Source organism: Eubalaena glacialis, chromosome 14 (genome assembly GCF_028564815.1).
Source record: "Eubalaena glacialis isolate mEubGla1 chromosome 14, mEubGla1.1.hap2.+ XY, whole genome shotgun sequence".
NCBI classification, from domain to species: Eukaryota; Metazoa; Chordata; class Mammalia; order Artiodactyla; family Balaenidae; genus Eubalaena; species Eubalaena glacialis.
In genome coordinates this window covers 20,980,401-21,002,302 of record NC_083729.1, presented here as the reverse complement: position 1 = coordinate 21,002,302, position 21,902 = coordinate 20,980,401, and the positions used below count along the sequence as shown (strand labels likewise).

The 21,902-nt window shown below is 55.1% G+C and overlaps 2 protein-coding genes across 5 annotated transcripts in view; one reads left to right on the top strand and one right to left on the bottom strand.

Annotated features, from left to right (window-relative positions):
* The window catches only part of OTOF (otoferlin), a 96,138-nt gene extending 81,459 nt beyond the window's left edge, over window positions 1–14,679 (top strand). For 2 of the 3 annotated variants that reach the window (XM_061168693.1, XM_061168692.1), the window contains 19 exons: window positions 453–614; window positions 698–860; window positions 1,390–1,460; window positions 2,968–2,997; window positions 3,417–3,545; window positions 5,246–5,312; window positions 6,195–6,331; window positions 6,435–6,569; window positions 6,933–7,070; window positions 7,373–7,500; window positions 7,618–7,788; window positions 8,434–8,594; window positions 9,267–9,409; window positions 9,781–9,869; window positions 11,367–11,465; window positions 11,620–11,861; window positions 11,986–12,164; window positions 12,270–12,370; window positions 14,499–14,679. In XM_061168693.1, the coding sequence (XP_061024676.1) occupies window positions 453–614; window positions 698–860; window positions 1,390–1,460; window positions 2,968–2,997; window positions 3,417–3,545; window positions 5,246–5,312; window positions 6,195–6,331; window positions 6,435–6,569; window positions 6,933–7,070; window positions 7,373–7,500; window positions 7,618–7,788; window positions 8,434–8,594; window positions 9,267–9,409; window positions 9,781–9,869; window positions 11,367–11,465; window positions 11,620–11,861; window positions 11,986–12,164; window positions 12,270–12,370; window positions 14,499–14,679 (2,526 nt within the window). Of the gene's footprint in view, window positions 1–452; window positions 615–697; window positions 861–1,329; window positions 1,461–2,967; window positions 2,998–3,416; window positions 3,546–5,245; window positions 5,313–6,194; window positions 6,332–6,434; window positions 6,570–6,932; window positions 7,071–7,372; window positions 7,501–7,617; window positions 7,789–8,433; window positions 8,595–9,266; window positions 9,410–9,780; window positions 9,870–11,366; window positions 11,466–11,619; window positions 11,862–11,985; window positions 12,165–12,269; window positions 12,371–14,498 lie in introns of all 3 variants that reach the window. The other variant, XM_061168691.1, reaches the window with a different exon arrangement.
* Window positions 14,680–15,987: 1,308 nt separating this feature from the next.
* Window positions 15,988–21,902, bottom strand: part of DRC1 (dynein regulatory complex subunit 1) — a 50,033-nt gene continuing 44,118 nt past the window's right edge. For both annotated transcript variants that reach the window (XM_061210659.1, XM_061210660.1), the window contains 4 exons: window positions 19,049–19,224; window positions 17,793–17,936; window positions 17,331–17,433; window positions 15,988–16,208 (listed from right to left, as the gene is read on the bottom strand). In XM_061210659.1, the coding sequence (XP_061066642.1) occupies window positions 16,152–16,208; window positions 17,331–17,433; window positions 17,793–17,936; window positions 19,049–19,224 (480 nt within the window). In that variant the 3' untranslated portion in view covers window positions 15,988–16,151. The remainder of the gene's footprint in view (window positions 16,209–17,330; window positions 17,434–17,792; window positions 17,937–19,048; window positions 19,225–21,902) is intronic.

The following is a 21,902-nucleotide window of genomic DNA, read 5'->3' as shown; positions in this document are numbered from 1 at the left end:
GCTCCCTGGCTCCCCTCACTCTCTCTCCATGAGGGTCGTATGCATGCATTACACTGTTGGCATCAAACTCCGGGGGTATTCAGCAACCTCAGGCCACGCTCCGTTTTTCAAATAAGGACACTGAAGGCCCAGGAGGGGAAGTGACTGGCCCAAGGTCACACCCAGGGGCCAGTAGCAGACCCAGGCTCGCGACCATCCGGCGCCTGCCCCTTTTGTGCTGAGTCACACTGCCACGGACCAGGACCCTTCCTGGCCCTCCCATCTGCCCCCCACACCCACCCTCACCCCACAGCGCCTTCAGGACACCTGCCCCTCCTCGGCTCTCCCAGCCCTGCCCCTCCTGACGCATGGTCCACCCACAGCCCGGTTCCTCCTCAGGTGGCCCTGCCCGCCCGCAGCTGGTGCCCTTGACTGAGGGGCTGTCCTCTACCCCCCACCGCCCCCCCACGCAGGTGCTGTTCTGGGGCCTGCGGGACCTGAAGCGGGTGAACCTGGCCCAGGTGGACCGGCCGCGGGTAGACATCGAGTGCGCGGGGAAGGGAGTGCAGTCGTCCCTGATCCACAATTACAAGAAGAACCCCAACTTCAACACCCTCGTCAAGTGGTTTGAAGTGGTGAGTGTGGGCCGGGACCTGCCTGGGCAGAGCTGGGTGCCTCTGCCCCTTCTCTGAGCTCAGGGTCCCTGCCCCACCCCCAGGACCTCCCAGAGAACGAGCTCCTGCACCCGCCCTTGAACATCCGCGTGGTGGACTGCCGGGCCTTCGGCCGCTACACCCTGGTCGGCTCCCACACCGTCAGCTCCCTGCGGCGCTTCATCTACCGGCCCCCGGACCGCTTAGCCCCCAGCTGGAACACCTCGGGTATGGCGCTCCTGGGCCCAGGGCAGGGCCTCCAGCTCACAATCCAGCCCACCTGGTTTCCTCCTGGGCCATCCCTAAGTGGGCGGGGTAGGCCAGGAGGGAGGTCCCGCCCTGAGGGCCAAGGAAGGCTGCCCAGGGTGGCCCCAAGCTCTAGTGCCAGAAAGGCCAGAGCCCAGGGGTCCTTAGAGGGCCTGAGGGCAGATGGCTTCCTCAGCCGCTTCCTGGAGAAGACCCAGGCCCTCCCCGTCCCAACCCCCCGATTCCCCCGCCCCCCCCGGCCTCCACTGTGTCACTCAGCACGGCTCACCCTCCTCTCTGGCTCACCTCCTCCCTCTCCTTATGCCCATCTTTTCTCCCTCTCCCTCGGAAAGCTCTAGAATCAGCTTTAGGCCTCTGGTCCTTCCAGCCAGCCCTGACTCTCACCGTTACTGCTGCTCCTCCTTGTCTGTCTGTCCATCTCTCTGTCCAGGCAGGCTCCTCCAGGGCCGCCGTGTGCTGTACAGTGCGGGCCCCTCTTCTCACCCCACAGGGGAGGTCGTGGTGAGCATGGAGCCGGAGGTGTCTGTCAAGAAGCTGGAGACCGTGGTGAAGCTGGATGCGGTAAGGCGCCTGGGGTCAGCCCCACGCTGACTGGGGACGTGCAACTGCGGGTGGCACTTTCCCAGAGCCGGGCCACCCCGCACACAAGACGACACATTAAGTCACTCCTCCTTTGGCGTGCGATGGGCCAGGGCTAACCCTGACTGCATGTGCACACAGCCCCATCCTATACTGTCCTGGAAAGCGAGACTCTCAATTCTGCGTGTGTGTGTGCACATGTGCATGAACACGTGGTACACACGTATGCGAGACAGAGAGAGCAGTAACCGTGTGAAGTAATAGCCTGCAATTATTTTTATTCCAACAAACGACACCATAGGCAATGGATTCCTTGTGCAAACACCAGTGCTCTTTCCAGAGGGTCCCTGGTTTTCCCTCCCAGCCATTTACAAACAACTCTCCCAAGGCATGGGTTGGGGCAGGATTTCCAGGTGGAAGCGCCTTATTCCTCCTGGCTTTGGGACTGGGGCTCTTTGTCTGCCAGAGGGAGACCTGTCACCTCGGTGTTCGGATGTGGACATGGCATCAGCAGGGGATGGCGGGATGGAGGCTGGCCTGCAACAGGCCATCCTGAATCCAGACAGGACAGAGGGGCGGGAAGCAGACTTCCTTCCCAGCACATTCTCCAAGTCCCGTTCCTGACTGCATGTGCTTCACACAGCCCAGGGGCGTCTCCTAGCCTCTGAGATCTGAGTCGGGTCTGAAAGGATCCTTCCTTACCTCACCATCCTGGTCCCCAGAGAGTCCCAGCCAGCAGGCTGAGTTAGCACGGGGCATGGCTCATGGAAAAGGGGAGGAGTCGAGGCCCGGGGCCTGGCCTGCAGGCCTGGGATGGCACTGCCAGGGGCTCTGGGGCTACACCGGGAGATGCCACATCCCCCTGGGCTCCCAGCTTCCTGAGCTCCTCCCTGAGAATCCTGTTCCTCCTGGAGGCAGGGGCGGGGTAGGGAAGCCCCCTGGTTTCAGGCCATCAGCGAACCAAGAGGGTGGCACAGACCTGAGCTGCCCCATCGTCCCACAGGCCCTGGACTCTGGTGGGGCCCTTTTCACCAGGTTCCTCTTCAGCTGTGTAATTTTGTGTCCACTTACTTTTTAAGGCACTTGTCCTTCATCCAGCCAACATTACTGACCTCCAGCCTCATGCCGTGTCAGCCTCCCCTCTTGACTCTGACTGCCCACTGCAGTCATCTGGAGAGTTTACAACTCTCCTGGTGCCCAGTACCCCCACTTGGACTCAGTGGAGCCCTGCAACTGATGATTTTTAAAAGCCCCCAGTAATTCTAACGTGCAGCCAAGTTTGCAAACCACCACCCTGGAAGGTCTGAGGACACATCTTCGAGGCAGACCTTCCACAGACCCAGAACTGGCCATGTGAGCACAGCGCTCACGACACAGGGAACATCCCTGCGTGAGCGCCCTCTCCTCCACCCTCCCTGGCCAACCGCTACCTACCACTTCTGGCCCCAGTGGCTAAGTCTGTCCCTGTCTCCTTGGTTCCTTTCTGCAGACTTCTGATGCCGTCATCAAGGTGGATGTGGTGAGTGTGGGGACCAGCCGGGGGGCTCTGGGGAGAGAAGACCCTATACTACATAGGGTATCAGGCCAAGGAAGACAGCATCAGGGACCGAGCCACCCCATAGCCCCTGATGCCCCGGCCATCTCACCCCTCCAAAGACTCAGAGGGAGAGAGCTGTTTGGGCTGCAGGGCCCCTGAGAGGCAATCCTGCCTTGGCTGGGGGCTCATGCTGGCAGGTCATGACCCTCTCTGGGCCGTGACATCCATAAAACAAGGCCCTGCCCCTTTGATGTCGGTAGCCCCACAGAGCCTCCTGGAGCCCAGGGCTTTCCTGGAGCAGATGGTCGGAATGAATGGGGGACCCCTGGATTGTTCAGGGCTCCGGGAATGGCCAGGGTGCGGGGATGTATGCAGGACTCTAGACCTAGCCAACCCTGCAGGCTGATGAGGAGAAAGAGAGGAAGAAGAAGAAGAAGGGCAGCTCAGAAGAACCAGAGGAGGAGGAGCCAGATGAGAGCATGCTGGACTGGTGGTCCAAGTACTTTGCCTCCATCGATACCATGAAAGAGGTGAGGCCTAGGCCTGGGCAGGGGGCCGAGGAGGGACTGGGCTGGGAGAGGGGACCCCAGCTCCACATCAGACCCTCCTATCCAGCTTCTTCCCCACCCACACCAGAGCTGGCTCCCCCACTCCATCGACATGAGCTTGTGGCAGGCTGTCTCACAACCTCGAAGTTCTAGCTCACCCTTTTCCAGGATGGAGGTCCAGTCTACCTTCCCTGCCTTGGTTTTCTCTAGTCCTCATTCATTTCTTCCACAAATATCTCTTGAGTATATATGATGAGTCAGACACCAACCTAGGGGCAACAGGAGCCAAAAGATAAGATTGGCTACCTGCCCTGAGTATTTACTGGACATGCGAAATGGACACGTAAGCAGATACACTACCATGTGATAACAAAGGCAATTCAGTGTCTGGGGGCATCAGAAAAGGCTTCACAGAGGAGGTGACCTTTGAGGAAGAGGAGAAATATGCGCTCAGAGGCCAAAGGGAACAACAACTTCTCAGTAGTATTTGCACAGCTACTATTATTTTACGTAATAATACACAGCTGTTTTATTTTACATGCCTCCGTCACTGTGGCTGTGAAATGTTCTTCCCCTATTGTGTGCACACGGGTTCTGTCTGCTGAGCCAGACTGCAAGTTCCAGAAGGCTCATGTCTCCTCTTCCTCGTTTGTCTCTCTCCACACTGCCAGCCTAGCTCAGGGCACTTCTTGACTGACCGACTGACCAGGATGGACATGTGCCCATGGTTGTGTTTCCTCAACCAAGCTGATCCAGCCACATTCTCTCCCCAGGCCCTTTCTATGACCCGAGTTGTGTGTGATATTTACCATCCATGTTAGAGCACAGGTTAAACTGCTGTAGCAAGTTAGATTGATGTGAACAAGAGGAAGGTTGGTATGGTGATTCAGTGGGGTCAGGGACCAAGACCCTGCCATCTTGTTACTGGCATCTGTGTGGTTAGAGATGGCTTGCCATCACGTCCTAATACTAGTCTACGGGAAGGGTAAAGAGAAGAAGGGGACGGATACTCCTTTCCTTTTAAGGGCCCAGCCTAGAAGCTGCACATATCGCTTCAGCTCACACTGGCTAGAATCTAGTCCCATAGCCACACTTAGCTGCAAGGGGGGCTGGGAAATGTAATCTTTAGCTAGGTAGCTGTGTGCCAAAAACTTTTAGAGAGCAGGAGAGCAGATAACTGGGGGACACCTAGTAGTATCTTCTCCCACCAACACCTCCTGAATTCAAGTTGGCCAGGCTGGAGCTCCAAGAGGCTGCCCATTGTCTCCTCAAGTCTATTCCTGTAATTTGCACAGGCTGCCAACAGGTGGCGGTGACACCTTGGGTGAAACCTGATGATTTAGTGTACAGTGTGTACTGACTGAAGAAAATAAGGCACATTTTCTTATTCAGTTATACTTTTCTACATTAAAATAATAATACCACTAAGAAGCAACATTGAAGAGCACATATTTTTCAATCATACACAATTAAAGAATCATAACCCCTAAGTACAGTTAAGTCACATTGTACACATCATAAACTTTTTTTTAACCCACTTAAGCACATCATGGGTTTGAAACCCAATGGAAAAGAGTTTCTGCCTCTAAGCATTTAAGACTGGTCTAAGACCACAGCGTGGGTTCAACAAACCCCTCCCTAGGAAACCCACCTTCCCTCCTCCTCACCTCATCTTTTGGCAGCAACTTCGACAGCAAGAGGCCTCAGGAATTGATTTGGAGGAGAAGGAGGAGATGGACAACACTGAGGGTGAGCCCTGGAGCCCTGGATCTCTGCCTCTCCCTCCCGGCCCCCTGGATGGGTGGCTCCCCTGCTTGTCACACCAGCTGCTTCTCTTTCCCCTTCCCATGGGCCCTCCCAGCTGCAGCAGCCAACAGCAGATATCACCAGGCATCCCTGGGCACCAGAGAGCAGGCTGAGACCCTTATCTAGAGTGGCTTTTACTCTGACCAGTTCAGTAGCCACAGTGAGGGACAGACATTTAGAGTCACAGAACATCAGAGCTGGAAGGGATCTCAGAGCTCACCCCATTCAGCATTTTCCAGGCCTTTTCCATGGAACACTATTAATGGGTCTTCTGAAGGGAAAAGAGGGTTCTGGGGTCAAATGGGTTAAACAGGTCCCTTGGTGCAGGACTTTTCAGTGCCTTTAATATACAAATGCTATTATAAATCTCTAGAAGGAAGACATAATAAAATATTGCCCCAGCTTATTTTACACACACACACACACACACACACACATATATATATATATCTTTTCTTTTAAAGCATTCCAAGAACACCTACACCTAGTGTTCCATTGAATGCTGTTTGGGAAATGCTGATACAGAACAATCCTCTTAATGTTAAAGACAAGTAGACTGAGGCCAGAGAGCACAGTGAGCTGGCACCAGGCCCAAGCTCCTTCCTTGCCCCTCTCTGTCAAAGGGCACACAGCAGTCTTTGCACATTTCTGGCATACTGGTGCCCTGCTCCCATGTGAGGCGGGCATGCCAGGCAGCATTGTCTGCATTTTCTACAGATGAGCACACAGAGACCTGCAAGTTAAATTAGCAAAGCGACAGAGCTGGGTCTCCAACCCAGGCCTTCCTGCCAGATCATTTCTGCCTCCTTGTCTGTTTCTGGCCAGGCCTGAAGGGGCCGATGAAGGGCAAGGAGAAGGCAAGGGCTGCAAAGGAGGAGAAGAAGAAGAGAACCCAGAACCCAGGCCCAGGCCAAGGGTCTGAGGCCCCTGAGAAGAAGAAACCCAAGATTGATGAACTCAAGGTGAGGGTCTGGGAGCAGACCTAGCCAGAAGGTAGGGTCACACCGGGGGCAAGACAGAGGCCAGTGGACCGGCCTCGCCCCCTGACAGCCCGGCCTGGCTCAGGTGTACCCCAAGGAGCTGGAGTCAGAGTTCGACAGCTTCGAGGACTGGCTGCACACGTTCAACCTGCTTCGGGGCAAGACGGGGGACGACGAGGATGGCGCGACCGAGGAGGAGCGCATCGTGGGCCGCTTCAAGGTCAGGCAGGGAGCACAAGTGGGCCCTAAGTCCTGAGCCCCCCACCAGCTCTTCTCCCCACCCCAAGCCCGGGGCTGACAGCCAGGTGGAACTGTCAGCCAACCCGGTTGGTAAAGTGTGAAAATACTTCCATGCTGATTGATAAAGATCATCTGCCCTAAACCCACCTCCCCACTCCACACCCCTCAGAGTTGCCCCCCGACTCCGGCCACTCCCTGCAGAACCCCTGACTCTCCGTACCCCAGCAACTAAACGGTTAAGGCCCCACCGCAGCAGGGTGCAGACCCTCAGTGCTATTTTGAATGGCCACTCCTGCCTGTGCCATGGGAACCTGCACCCTGACCCACGCTTGCCTTGCCCCAGGGCTCCCTCTGCGTGTACAAAGTGCCACTCCCAGAGGACGTGTCCCGGGAAGCCGGCTATGACCCCACCTATGGCATGTTCCAGGGCATCCCCAGCAATGACCCCATCAACGTGCTGGTCCGGGTCTACGTGGTCCGGGTGAGAGTCCCCTCACGTCCTTTCCCCAGGCTCCCAGTCCTCCTGCCCAGGAAGGGCTGAAGCAGCTACAGACTGATAGCCCCCAACTGGAAGACACCAGGGAGGTCAGCTGGTCTAGTGCCATCCTTTATAGAGGAGGAAGCCAAGGCCCAGAGAGGGTCAGGGACTTGCCCAGGGTCACACAGCAAGTCTCTGGTCCGTGCTCCTGCCCCTCACTGTCATGGGAGCATCAGGGAGAGGGGCAGGGACACTGGAAGATGAAGGTGCCCGGACCCTGCTCAGGAGCACCCCTCCCATCCCAGGCCACGGACCTGCACCCCGCAGACATCAATGGCAAAGCCGACCCCTACATCGCCATCCGGCTAGGCAAGACTGACATCCGTGACAAGGAGAACTACATCTCCAAGCAGCTCAACCCCGTCTTTGGGAAGTAAGGCCTCCTGGTGTCCCACTTCCACCCTGCCCTGACTTCCCCAGAGCAGACCACCTCCTACTCCACCCTACCCCAGCCCAACCCTCAACCCTTCTCCCAACCCTGTCCCACAAGGTCCTTTGACATTGAGGCCTGCTTCCCCATGGAATCCTTGCTGACGGTAGCCGTATACGACTGGGATCTGGTAGGCACCGATGACCTCATTGGGGAAACCAAGATCGACCTGGAGAACCGCTTCTACAGCAAGCACCGCGCCACCTGTGGCATCGCCCAGACCTATTCCACGTGCGTGGGGTGGGGCGGGGCAGGGCGCACCTACTGCACCTTGACTCCAAAAACAAGATGCAGACCGTGGGATTCGGGAAGGTGGACATATTATGGTTTCTGTCCCAGCCAGGCCTCCACCCCGACAGGTTCTGGGCTCAGCCTTCAGGGGCCAGGACTGCAGATTCCAAGACAGGGAGAGAGACAGGGGATTCCAGGACAGAGGAAGCAGGATGAGGAGAGAAAAGCGGGCTGGGAGGAGAGGCAGAAGTGCGCTAGGAAGAGTGCGCTGAGGATCTGGCCGCCCTGTGCCACTGCCAGGCTGCATGACCCTGGGCAAGCCCCTTAGCCTCTTGTGTTATCAGTTTCCTCAGGGAGTCTTTGAAGTTCCGTTGGAGTGGACACAGTGGGGGGATGGTGTGGGCTGCCCTGGGGAAGACTGGATACTCATCCCTGGGACACTGAGCACGTGGGCCGGAGCCCAGGGCAGGAGGGATCGGCCTGCAGCAGCCCTGGTGTGTCAGCTGATCCTGGAGCACAGGGCAGGGCTCACTTGCTGACACGGAGCAACGGCCAACCTAAGAAAACTGGCCAGGACCATCTACCACCTGGGGATGGTCCAGCCGCACCCTGAGCCCCACCCAGCCCATGTGTCTCCTCCAACAGACACGGCTACAATATCTGGCGGGACCCCATGAAGCCCAGCCAGATCCTGACCCGCCTCTGCAAGGAGGGCAAAGTGGACGGCCCCCACTTCGGGCCCCCTGGGAGAGTGAAGGTGTCCAACCGCGTCTTCACAGGGCCTTCCGAGATCGAGGACGAGAACGGTAACAGGATGCTGGACAAAGCTACGGGGGTGTCAGAGGCCAAGGAAGGACCCACACTTCCCTGTGGTGGGACCACCCATCCGCTCATCACCCCAGTGTCCCCCTCCTGTCCGCCCAGCCTCCGCCCTTTCTCCCCATCCCACATAGCGCTTGCCCATTTGTCCCCTTCACTCTCTCCCCCAGCATCCCTGTAGGGTAGGGAGGGTCTCCTCATTCTGCGCATGAGGAAACCGAGACCCAAAGGGTTTCAGTGACTTGCCCAAGGCCACTCAGTTCTTACAAGGCAGAGTGAGGGCATAGACCCAGGTCGGTCTGGCTCTCCCCACACTTTTGCCCCCCCGGCACCTCCCAGAGAATCAGCAGGTATCTCTGCCAGGAAACCAGTGCCAACCATCTTCAGGGTGCTGGGACAGGATGTGGGTTTTTCTCTTCCCTGACCTCATAGCCCAGAATTCTCTGGTCAAGTTCTCCCAAGCAGAGGAAACCCAAGGACACAGACTTTTCTGGGCCCATGAGGCAGCTGAGAGCTTGGGCAATCCACATCTCCGTCTGTGCCTCAGTTTCCCAACAGTAAACTGGAGATGGGGCTTCTTTGTGCCCCTGAGTCCCTGGCCCAGCACAGGTCTCTTGTTCTGCTGAGCTCGTGTGTGAGCTCTCCACCGGTACCCACAGGGCAGAGGAAGCCCACGGAAGAGCACGTGGCACTGTTGGCCCTGAGGTACTGGGAGGACATCCCCCGCGTGGGCTGCCGCCTGGTGCCGGAACACGTGGAGACGCGGCCGCTGCTCAACCCTGACAAGCCGGGCATCGAGCAGGTGACTGGCCTGGCCGGGATCTGAGATTCTTTGGTATTTGGGATCAGGGAGTCCCAACCTGGGTCCGTAAAAACAAATCCTCATGCTGTTCACTGCGTTCCCCTCATACGCACACACCATGGCCCTTCGCCGTAACTTGCAGGGTTCGAGTCTTAACTTTGTGTGAGAATTACATCACCTCAGATGGAGACCTAGGGTATCTCCCTCAGAAGCTGCCACTGGCTATTGGTGACGTCATAGGAACTGCTGGCATCCAAGGATGAAAACTGATGAAATGGGTCCTGACAGAACAAAGGTTGGGAGGGAGAGGAGAGCTGGCCTTGCTGGGCAGAGGGAGGAGTCCGTGAGACCTGCCACACCTCCTTCCTCAGGGCCGCCTGGAGCTGTGGGTGGACATGTTTCCCATGGACATGCCGGCCCCCGGGACGCCTCTGGACATCTCCCCCCGGAAGCCCAAGAAGTGAGCTGCTCGGGCCCAGCACCCCTCCCTCCCTGCTCCCCAAAGGCATCCTTCCTGTAGGAGGCTCCAGGCCCAGGTCTCCCTAGTCAGTCCCGTGTGGCCTTGTTGGGGGAACAGAGCAACCCGTCAAGAGGGCTGTGGGGCCTGCCCTGGGCGGGTCCCCTTTGCTGCAGCAGGGGCCACACCTCCGTGGCAAAGTCAGTGAGGGCCATGAGTTCACACCGGCACGCTCCGGCAGACTTTGTCCTCACAGACCCACTCCTCCACGTGCGTGCACACACACAGCATCCCCGTGGGTTCCCACACACACACCCACAAGACACAGAAGCCCTGAGAGCCTGCTCTGCTCCCTGACAGTCCCCACTCCAGGCTGTTATTCAGCTCTACCAAGTTTTATTTAAAGCATCTGCTGATGAGATGCACAGGGTGAGTGCCCAGAAGAGGCGGGAGGGTGGGAGAGTGGGGAGTACTGGGTCAGGAGCTACGCCACCTGTCTCTCCTAGTTGACACTGGCCAGGTCACTTTGCCTGCCTGGTCCTCAGTTTTCCCATCTGTAAAGTGGCAGGATCAAGTCACTGCCAGCACTGGCCTCAGCGCCTGCAATCAGGGCCAAGTGCGTAGGCCTATGAAGTTGCACAGGACCCCACGCTTATTTCAAGATGGCAGTCTTAAAATTCTTAATGATTTTTAACAAAGGGCCCACATTTCCATTTTGCACTGGACCCCGCAAATTATACAGCCCATTCTAGCTGGCATAGTCTCCAGGTGGGACCCTGAGTCTGCTGTTCCAGGGCCCGCCACCAGGGGACACCCCAACCCGTTATGTCTCCAGGACTTGCAGTCTAGGACAGAACTCCAAGAGCCACAATCCAGTCACTTTTTAGTAGCTGACTCAACCTCACTCCTAAAGGTTGAGAGGTAACTACCTCATTTATCATGACAATTACACTTCAAGGGGAGAATCCCCTTTGGGGACAAGGATGTAAAGGAAATCAGATTCCATGGTGGTCCACAGCCAGCTGCTGGGCTTAAGTGTGAACTTTTATTAGAGCTGGAGTGGAGCTTCCGGCCTCTGGAGATGGGGGATCTTGCTCCTGACTCTCCAAGCCTCGCTTCAGCCACGCCCGCACCCCCCTGCACCCCCCACGCCCTCCCCTGCAGCCTGGGCAGCCTCTCCGAGGCCTGAGTCAGCCTCCCTGCCCAGAGTGTGCTCTGGGTCCTGGCATTCCAGCCCAACTGGCTCTCCCCCAACCCGGCTCTCCTCATAAGAGCCATGCTGGCTGGGGGACCCTTTTCTCTCAGCCGGGTGCCCCCATGTCTCCCCATCCCCTCAGCTTCTCCCCACATCTGCTCCCTCAGCCCCGGCCTGACCCAGGCCCCATGCCCACCCCAAGCCCCCAGGACTTGTCCCGGTCGTCTCATCTCCAGCCCCATCCTAGCCCCAAGACCCTGGAGAAACCCCCCGCAGGCTGCTAATCAGCCCCTCCCCCTGCCCAGGTACGAGCTACGGGTCATCGTGTGGAACACAGATGAAGTGGTCCTGGAGGATGATGACTTTTTCACTGGGGAGAAGTCCAGTGACATTTTCGTGCGGGGGTGGGTGAGAGGTTCCCCGGCTGGGAGGGGGCTGAGCTGGGTGAGCCCACCTTCCTGCGAGGCAGGAGAGGAGGGAGAGGACAGGGGGGCTGTGGGTGGAGAGAGCCCCCCCAGGTGTGGCCACAAGTCTGGAGCAGGCGACGATGCTCCACAGGTGGCTGAAGGGCCAGCAGGAGGACAAGCAGGACACGGACGTCCACTACCACTCCCTCACGGGCGAGGGCAACTTCAACTGGCGCTACCTGTTCCCCTTCGACTACCTGGCTGCCGAGGAAAAGATTGTCATCTCCAAGAAGGAGTCCATGTTCTCCTGGGACGAGACTGAATACAAAATCCCCGCGCGGCTCACCCTGCAGATCTGGGACGCCGACCACTTCTCCGCCGACGACTTCCTGGGTGCAAGGCTGGGACCGGCAGAGCGGGCAGGGGAGGGGGAGGCAGGGGCAGGGTGAGCCCAGCCCAGGTTTGGGGGTGCGGTCAATAGTACCGGATGTCAGAGCTGACTCTGAGGTCGCCACAGGGGCCATCGAGCTGGACCTGAACCGGTTCCCGCGGGGCGCGAAGACGGCCAAGCAGTGCAGCATGGAGATGGCCACGGGGGAGGTGGACGTGCCCCTGGTTTCCATCTTCAAGCAGAAGCGTGTCAAAGGCTGGTGGCCCCTCCTGGCCCGCAATGAGAATGATGAGTTTGAGCTCACGGTGGGCACCACTACTGCTGGGCAGGGGGCAGGGCTGGGCCAGGCCAGGGCGCTGAGGGCCTGGCACCTAACCCGGGCACCAGGACCGTTCTGTTCCTCTCTGCAGGGCAAGGTGGAGGCAGAGTTGCATCTACTCACTGCTGAGGAGGCGGAGAAGAATCCAGTGGGCCTGGCCCGCAATGAACCGGACCCCCTGGAGAAACCCAAGTGAGTGCTCTGCCGGCCAGGCCCCTGCCACGCTAATCCCTGGGGGCACTGGAACAGGAAGGAGGTGCCAGAACCTTCTGGTCTTCTTGCCCTCCACTCTGTGGGCACCTCTGCCCTCTCTGTCCCTTCCTAGGCCACAGCCTCATTGCAGGGGAGCCTCCTCCCTCCTCCCCTTCTCCCCAAAATCCACACCTCCCTCTGAGCCAGAGCATGGGCTACCAGTACAGGAAAGCGGCACCTCTCCCAGGGAAGGCCCCACTTAGCTGAGTCAAACGCTCTTCCTCGTTTTTGCCAAAGACAAACAGCTGCAGTGGTGGACTCTGGGGCCCCAGGCAGCCTTCACGGCTGGTGGGGTGCCTGGAACTAGGAACTCAGCCAAGGGTCGGCCCCCATCTTGGCCGGGGCCCTCACCACACCCCAGCCCTCATCTTCTGTGTCCTTCCTCCGTGCTGCCTCTGCTCCCCTTGCTGCTCCAGCCGGCCCGACACGAGCTTCCTCTGGTGCTTGAACCCTCTCAAGTGTGCCCACTTCTTCCCGTGGCACACGTGTCGCTGGCTGCCCCTCAACCTGCTGCTGCCCGCACTGCGGCTCCTCCTCCTCGCCCTTTTCCTCTACTCTGTGCCTGGCTGCCTGGCCAAGAAGACCTGAGCCCAGCATCCTTGGGGGCCTGAGCCCAGCATCCTACTGGGTCTGGTACTCCTCCCTTCCTCCTGGACCTAGGGCTTATGAGCTGGGCAGCATGTGGAACACACACACACACACACACACACACACGCAAGTGCACACACAAGTATGCCCAAAGTGCACACATAAGGATACAGACAGCAACTTTTAAGCTTTCAAACAGTATCATAGACTCAGAACTGCAAATAACTGTCTTGCATGTTCACGTATTAGGCCAGAGAGGAAAAGTAAATTGCCCAAGGTCACCTAGCCATCAGGGTAGAGCTAGGATTCAGCCTCAGTTTTCAAACTGCCAATCCAGTGCCCTTCGCACTACACCACTCCCTCTCCCAGCAACAATCCGGACAGACTCTAACCCAGTTCCACTGACAGAAAGAAGTTGAGCTATGGACGGGAAAGGGGAAAGGCTTTGGCTGGGATTAGCCACCAAGTCCTGAATAGTTTCTACCAGTATCCTCCTCCCAACCCCGAGCCCTTTCCTGCCCTGCAGGACAGTGAGTATCTCCATCCCGTTCAAACATCTTAGTAACAAGCACATGAGGAGCACAGCTCGGTGCCAGGCGCTGGGCTGAGAGCTTCCCATGCACTTTCTCATGTCACCCTTTTACCAACCCCGGAGGTGAGGGTCTACTTATTAACCCCGTGGTACAAGTGAGGAATCTGAGGCTCGAAGAGGTGCCTAACTTGCCTGTCACCGCTGGGACTAGAGACCGGGTGCCCTGCGCCCACACCCCTGTTCTGCAGCCCCATCCGCGCTGAAAGGCTCTGGAGGGTGTGGTCCATGTCCTCCAGGAGCAGGAGGAATTTGAAGAAGCATATTCAGTACTTTGATTTTCCATCTTGACATTTTATAGAACCTGTTGTTTTTGTAACACAGTCAACAGAATGTAAGCTCAACAAGCCCTTCTGGGCTAGGCAGCCCTGCAGAAGGTAGAATAGCGATCCAGCCCTGACAGTGGGCAGGTCGGGGTGAGGGTGGCGTATGCCCCACCGGGGCCCCTCACACCCCTGGCAGGACCTGGTGGGGACAGAAGCAGAAAGGGGGAGAGGTTGAGAAACACCGATCTCACTGAGAACATGGGGCAGCACTGGACCATATACAAGGAACCGCTCAATAGGGGAGCTTCCTAATAATCGGAACTGCCTGCAGTGCTGCGGCTGCCTCTTCAAGCATTGACCTGCCATCACTGCGAGGGTGCGAGAGGTGTGATGGCTGCCCAGCTGCCAGAAATGCTGTCTAGGCCGCGGGAGGAGATGGGGCACCAGAGGGTCCTGCAAAGAGGACAGGGAATGCAGGCAGCAAACCTGGTGCTCAGAGATGGGCTCAAACCCTCCCTCCAGCACTCAGTACTTTGGGGACTCAGTACTCTTGGGGTCTAGTAGGGCTGAGGGGATGGGGTGCCTTGGAGATGCCACCAACTGACCAAGACTCTCCCTCCCCCAGCCGGCCCGACACGGCCTTTGTCTGGTTCCTCAACCCCCTCAAGTCCATCAAGTACCTCATCTGCACGCGGTACAAGTGGCTCATCATCAAGATCGTGCTGGCACTGCTGGGGCTGCTCATGCTGGCCCTCTTCCTCTACAGCCTCCCTGGCTACATGGTCAAGAAGCTCCTAGGGGCGTAAAGGCCCCGGGGCCTCCCTGCGCTCCCCTCCTGGGCCTGGGCATTTGCCCCTCCTCTGGCATGGAGGCCTCAGGTCCCAGGCGCCTTCGTCCTGCTGGCTGGGCTGGTGACACCTCCCCTCCCTGCCTGTCCTCACCACCTCAAGTCTGCTCCTGGCCCGGTCCCTCCCCTCTGGTCCCTGCCTGCAGGGCGGGGAGTGTGGGAAGGGGTGGGGGCCTGCCCCACCTTGCTGAGGCTCCAGAGGAAGCCACCCCAAATCTTCCCCAGGCCTTCCAGTAGAGCTTGAAAGCATTAACGAAATTAACTGAGAATCGAGAATCACGTCATGGGCCAGTGCCCAGGGCTTTCAAAAGAGTTAATGAGCAAAAAGTATCACCCTCCCCTCCCCCAGATATAATCTTGCAAGGGCAGCCGACACTAGCAGTCTTGGCTCTGCAGAAGTGCGCCAGATCCTTCCCACTAATCCTGCGGGGTGGCTGCTTCCCCGGGCCGCTCCACTCGGCCCAGGCAGCCACAGCCCTGGGTGCACAAGCCCAGTCCCTGCCCAGCCTGTGGGTCCTGATGGCTTTCCAGAGCTTTCTCAGCCCAGGCTAGCGCTCGCAAGCCTGGACGTCCACGCCTGGACGCCCGTGCCCCCCTACCCGCCTGGCCCCTTCAGGGCTCGCCCTTCCGGCCCTCCAGGGGCTGCCTGGAGTTTGCTTGAAGTGCTGCCCCCCTGCCTGCGTGAGCTGGGTTTCTCTTGGCTGTTTTTCCTTTCTCGAGTGGTGATTTTTCTCTTAATAAAAGAAATCAAACACTGAGCTGACAAGTCTGCAGTTGTCCAAGTGGGGGGACTGATGGGAGGCAGGGTGCAGGGTTGGCTGGCAAACTCAGTACAGGATGGGCCCCTAACCCTTTGGGGGGCCTTGTGGCCCAGGGTTCAAGGTGGACCTAAGGTACAGGGCCGTCTGCCCAGGCTGCCCACAGGAAGAGCCTCACACCACAGCCCAGGGGGCACCGCAGGCTGGAACCAGGGGCCCCAAAAGCTCACTAAAGGGTCCTGCAGGCCCAAGGACAGTCTGCAGGCACAGACCCCGAAATGGCCCAAAGCTCCAGCCGCCACCTGCAGACACCAACTTCTCCCAAAAGCAAGAAGGGAGCCCCGTGCCACGGGCCCTGTCCCACAGCTACAAGCCTGTTGTCAAACCACAATCCGAGGCTGGGGACAAAGTCCCCTGTGACACAGAGGTGGGGATAGGGGCCTGTGTCTCACCTGACCTCTTTAAAGAGATTCAGACACAACTTTTTAACGACTTTAATCATGCCTGCAGGATACAAGTAACTCCTCTTGTCAACTTATCTTGACAGGCCCGACAACAGCAGCTCTGGAAAACCCAGGGAGTGGGCCCAGGCAGCTCCCCAGGAGATGCCACCTCTGGCACCAACGCCGATACCAGTGTCGGCCCTAACATGACAGCCTTTCGAGGTCTGGCTCTATTTTGTGGGGACCCGGAACACCTGAGTCGGAGGAACTTGCAGTTCAGAGTTTATCTGGAAAAGAGTAAAGGTCATGACACTTCCCCCAGGGTCCCCCTGCCACAGGCCTCCAAATCCCTGGGAGCACTTCCTCCCCCAAACACTTCCGGCTGCCTGGGAAAGCCCGCAGCCTGCCTTCCTCCGAAGCCAAGACCCGGGCTCCTCGTCTGGCTTCTGCTCCAGCTCGTCAGGCTCCGGTAATGTTCTTAACCTTCCCCTCTGATCCATTCTCTTGAACCCTCCCCTCCCCTCTTCACCTGCCCACCCTAGCCCCAGTCTGCTTCCCCCCTCCTCCCCATCCTTTTGCCCACAGTGGCCTCGAAGGAAGTATGGACCATACGGTTCCCAAACGTCTGAGTCCTGTCTCGGGCCAAGAGGCCATCGTGACCCCCCGGCTCACCACATCCCCCCCTCAGGTGTGGCCTGGGGCCTGAGACCTCACGGGCCACACATCCCCAGTGCGTGGGCGTGCGGCTGGCCTCAGCTGATGACGGAGGACCTGCGCTCAGCCCCGTGTTACGACCTTAAGCACCACGTGGAGGATCCCACAGGAGCAGAGCAGAGCCAGCAACTGTGTTGCCAATGGACTCTTCCCTGTGGAGTGGACGGGGAGATCCTTCCTCCTGCCAAGCCATGGGGAAGTTGCCCCGACCGTCACTGCAGCAGGCACGAGTGGGGGCCAGGGCATATCTGCCCCAGTTGGAACCTCCCCTCCCCATGTCACATCCTAGGCCAGACACCCAGGGCTGGCAGAGAGGGAAGAGTCTGCCCTCTGGGCAAGTTACAGAGGCGCTGAGTTTCGATTCTCCTTTTTGTGAAAAAGGGGGAGAATCACTTCCGCCCTATCTGCCTCACAGACTGGTTGTTAGGGACCAAAGAAGGAAATTCATGTGGAAGGGCTCTGTAAGCTGGGAGGCCAGCACTGGCTGTGTCACTGCCTCTAAGAGCCGTCCAGCAAGCAGCCGGTGCTGAAAACGATGGGCATCAAAGGGACACTATTACAGCCCGCATCTCAAAGTTCCCACGCCTCGCGGCAGGGTGGGGGCAGGGGTGACGCCTCACTTCCTAGTATCTCCTCCTGTCCCAGGGCCTCTCCCAGCATCCCGCCTCCCCTCCCTGCAGGGGCTCGTCACCCACCTTGGAGTCTAGATACTGTTGCAGCAGCTGCTGGAGCTCTGTGTTCTGCCGTTCCAGAGAACTGTTTTCTATCAGCAGCTCGGCCCTCTGGGTCAGGACGAGGCTTTGGGCAGAAAAATCGGTTAGAGGCCCATTGAATCCTCCATCCTCTATCAAGTAAGGGCCAGGGGCTCTGCATTTCTATCTGGTTGGAGGTGGAAGAGGACCCCAGAAGTCTCGCCCACCAGAGCAGCTCTCCCGACCTGAACGAGCCAGGCCAGCGGGAACAGAACAGGGAGGGCGGGGCCAGAGGGCTCCTCCCCCAACACTACAGCCCCCCAACAGGAGTTGCCCTTTGGCAGCTTTTCTCTCCAAGAGTTCACGGGACAGGGAGGTGCCAAATGTGGCCACTCCAAGCAGCATCCTTCTCCTACCTGTCTGCCCGGCTCCCTCCTCCTCCTGGGCCATAACATACACACGTACTGGTATTTCTCCAAGGCTGTGTAGAGAGCGTCCCAGAGGTTCAGGGTGGCGGCAGGGATAACCGTGGTCAGGGCCTTCCAGTACTCGGAGTCCTTTGAGTCGTCTCGTACAACCTTCAGCAGCTTCACTGGTGCCCGAAAGTCCCTGAAGGTTGAGAGCACTGGTACCATCCTCTCCGCCTGGCGTCATCCAGACCCCCGAGCAGGGCCCATCACAGTGCCTGCACCTCACAGACTTACTGCCTTTCCACCTGTCACCTTCCCACCCAGCTATACAAGTTCATCAGATCGGGGAAGATTCTCAGAAAGAACACCCGCTTATCATCAATGTTCCTGATTCCTGGTGCCATTGTCACCTTTGTGAAAGCATCACTGGAGTTTCATCCACCCACTTTCTCTCAGTCAGTTTACTTCACTGGCTTTATAGCTTATTACTCTGCCTATTTCTTCCACAAATGTAGCAAAGCAGCTCTCAAAATTTATCTCCTCTCCATCCCCTCTAGGATAGGCTTCATCCAGGCTGTTCCCTCCCACCTGGACAAACCTTCCTACCCCTGTCCTTGCATCCAGCAGCAGCCCCCTCCCTGCCACCAACGTGATCTTTCTAAAATGCAAGTCTACTCAGGGCTCCCCCATGGCTTAAGATCCTTTTCTAGCTCCGGTCCACTACAGGGTAAAGACAAAGACCTTGGGCAATTTGGGTAAGGCTCTCAAGATCTGGCCTGGCTCCTCTACCCAAGCCGGTCCTACTCCTCAGATCCTTGACACTCCAGCCATACCTCTTTGTCATGATTCTTGAACCAGGCCTTTCCCTGTGCTGTGACATCCTAAAATGCCCTTCGCCCCCCACTTTGTCCACCGAGGAAAACCCAGTTCTGGTGCCATTTCCTCCTAAAGCCCTCTCTGATATGCCAGATGGAGGTGACCACTTCCCCTGAGCAACATGACACCTCCATATGCTTTGACCATTGTTCTGATCACAAAGTGTTCTCCCCACGGGGCCTTCACACACAGCAGATCCCAACAGATGTTTGTTGAATGAATGAATGATGAATGAAAACATGCAAATCGCTTCTACACCCATTTCTTTCATTGTAATGTCTGTGGATTCCTCTCACCCTCCTTCCAGACATCCTTCTACTCACTCCCCCCAAGTTCTGGCTCAGCAGCCTCTTCTCCCATCCCTGGCATCTGTTGGGCCCCCATCCCATCCAGCTTCCCCAGTTCTCAGGCAAGCCCTCCAGCAACACAGCCCACCTGGGTTTCCTCAGACCCGTGACAAAGGCCTCCAGAATCTTGAGAACATCGTTGGGGTGGATGAGCCTGGGAGAAGGCGGGGGCTGCTTCTCCTGTGGCTCCCGGTCCACAAGGCTTCCCTCCTTCTCTCCCTGGGGGTCCAGCTTCTCCAATGGTGATACGAGGCTTGTTCGCTCCTGTAGGGGAGACACAGATGCCAGGGGTTGATCTGGACAAAGGTGCAAGGGTAACCATGGCTGGAGGTACGCAAGCATGAGTGTATGAGGACAGAAAGAGGAAAAACGGAGAAAAGTTTACAGAAAGTTACAGAAGTTAAGGAAAAGATGCAGAGGGAGGCATTTACACAAAGAAAGAAATAGTGAGGAAAAAGAATGGGGAAGAAGGAAGATGGGACCAGGGAGAGGCACATAGGGAGCTTCAAAACAGTGATAATGTGGGAATTCCCTGGTGGTCCAGTGGTTAGGACTCAGTGCTTTCACTGCGGGGGCCCTGGTTCGATCCCTGGTCAGGGAACTAAGATCCCACATGCCATGTGATGCAGCAGAATTTAAAAAAAAAAAAAAAAAATGCAGTGCAGCCGAATTTAAAAAAAAACAAAAAACACACAACAGTGATAATGTTCTATTTCTAAATTCAGTTCACAGGTGTTCATTTTATTGATATTCATAAAGCTTATATGATAAAAATATCCTCTTGACTCATAATACAAATTAAATTTTAACTTTTTAATTTTAAAAAGTCCTCCTACTCCTGCCTTGCAGTTCATTCAGTTTACTTCCCACGGGCAAACCAATGTTACCAGTTTCTTATGTATCTTCCAAAGAAATATATAAACATATAAGCACACACACACTTTCACTTTTTCTTCCCATTTTTACATGAATGATACTCTACTACATACATAGTAGAGTTCCACATACCAATAAACCTTAGCTTTTCACATAAATACATAAAGAACTTTCTTGTTCTTTTTTTTTTACAGCTGCATAGTATTCCATTGTGTAGATGCACCATATATTAATCAATTCCTTAATGATGAAAATTTAGGTCATTTCCAATCTTTTGTCATTTCAAACAGTGCTGCGATGAATAAGCTATGATAAACCCATCGTTTCAACTGTATCGAGTATATCAATAGACTAAAATCCTAGAAGAGGAATCACAGGGTGAAGTGTACTATACGGTTTTGTAATCAATCCTGCCAAGCTGTCCTCCACAGAGGCTGCAACAATTTACACTCACATCAGCAAATTATGAGCATGACTGTTTCCCAAATCTCAGCCATCACTATGTGTTATCAAACTTGCAGATTTTTGCCAACCTGACAGATGAAAATGGAATTTGAGCACTTTTAATTTGTATTTCTCTTAATACAAGAAAGCCTGATTATATTTTCATATGTTTAAAAAAATTTTTTTTTCAAAGACCAGGTAATCATTTTATTTTTCTATTCCTGACACTCAAATTCATAGGGGGTGAAAAGACAATAGAACATAATCAAAATAACACACAAACACAATTCAAGAGCATTTAACCAACTATTATAGCTGTTCTTTGTAAAATACATAAAAGTAAACAGAAACATCTTTATATAAATTAATGCTTAACAATCTGTATACACTGTAAAACAATTGTTAAAATTCACACTAAGATACTAGTGCAAGCAGTGGTGTACAAAAGTGCAAACAAGGTTAGTGATGAAAAACTTATCACCGACTTACCACTTCAACATACTCCGCATTCAGTCAAATACTGAAGGCCTCACCACGGAAAACACTTTGATCACTTTTAAAGTTATGTGACTACATCCACCCTGAGTGCTCTGGCCTCAGTATGGCAACTGATTACAAGTCCAGGTTAGGAGCAGCACCAGGGAATCCAGAAACCCATGTGAAGTTGGCCATTCTGATGTGAATCTTCATACTTGATAATGAAAACAATTTCAAGGACAACTTGTAGGTCAAAAACTGTAGAACTGTCACCTCCCTTTTCCCCCATATATTTAAAACTAAAATTAAATCTAATTCCCCTGCTTCATTTAAAATACACGCTGAAGAAGAATTCACCCACTCCAGTGCGGCTTTTCCACAGATAATAATTCTGCATGAAATAACTCAAAAACCTTTCCCATTTCTGTCCTAAAATCTATTTGGGGTGGGGGCACTCCTGAAACAAAGTTTACTTTGAATAAATTTGCTTACTTTACTGTGATTACTTTGGATTCTGTTTGAAAGTGTGGTCAAAGCCCGGAACAATCAATCAGAGGTATTAAATATATTAGCTACTTAATGTTCTAAATTATGAGGACAAAAATTAGCTAGTTCAAAACTGCATCTTCAGTAGACTCTGTAGATTCCCTTTATACTCAGGGATATTTTTATCCGTGTGGGCTGAGGGTATGTGAGGGGGAATGGTTACAGGGTTCAAGAGTAGACACATGGTTTTAACAAAATCCCAATCACTTTACATAGAGGCACAGTCCTATATTTTTAAGAGCTTGTTCTCTTTCTTTTTTTTCTCTTTTTCTTTCTTTTTTTTTTTTTCTTTTTCTTTTTGGTTAAAAAGCACTAATTTGCATTTCAAAAGGACAATGATGGAAATGACCAGAAACATCAATATGGAGCTTTGAGAATTTAGTCCTTAATTGAAGATATACTGTTTTCTGAACTCTTAACTATTACCAAAAAAAAAAAAAAATTTTAAAGGTTTATAGAAAACCTTTAATTCCCTATTAATTTTGCATCCAGAAATTTATATTTGCTAATCTCTATTTTTCTCATGCTCTCTTGGAGACTTTTTGAAGCTTCACCAACTTTTACATATGTTTCAAATGATCCAAACAGGGACTTCCCTG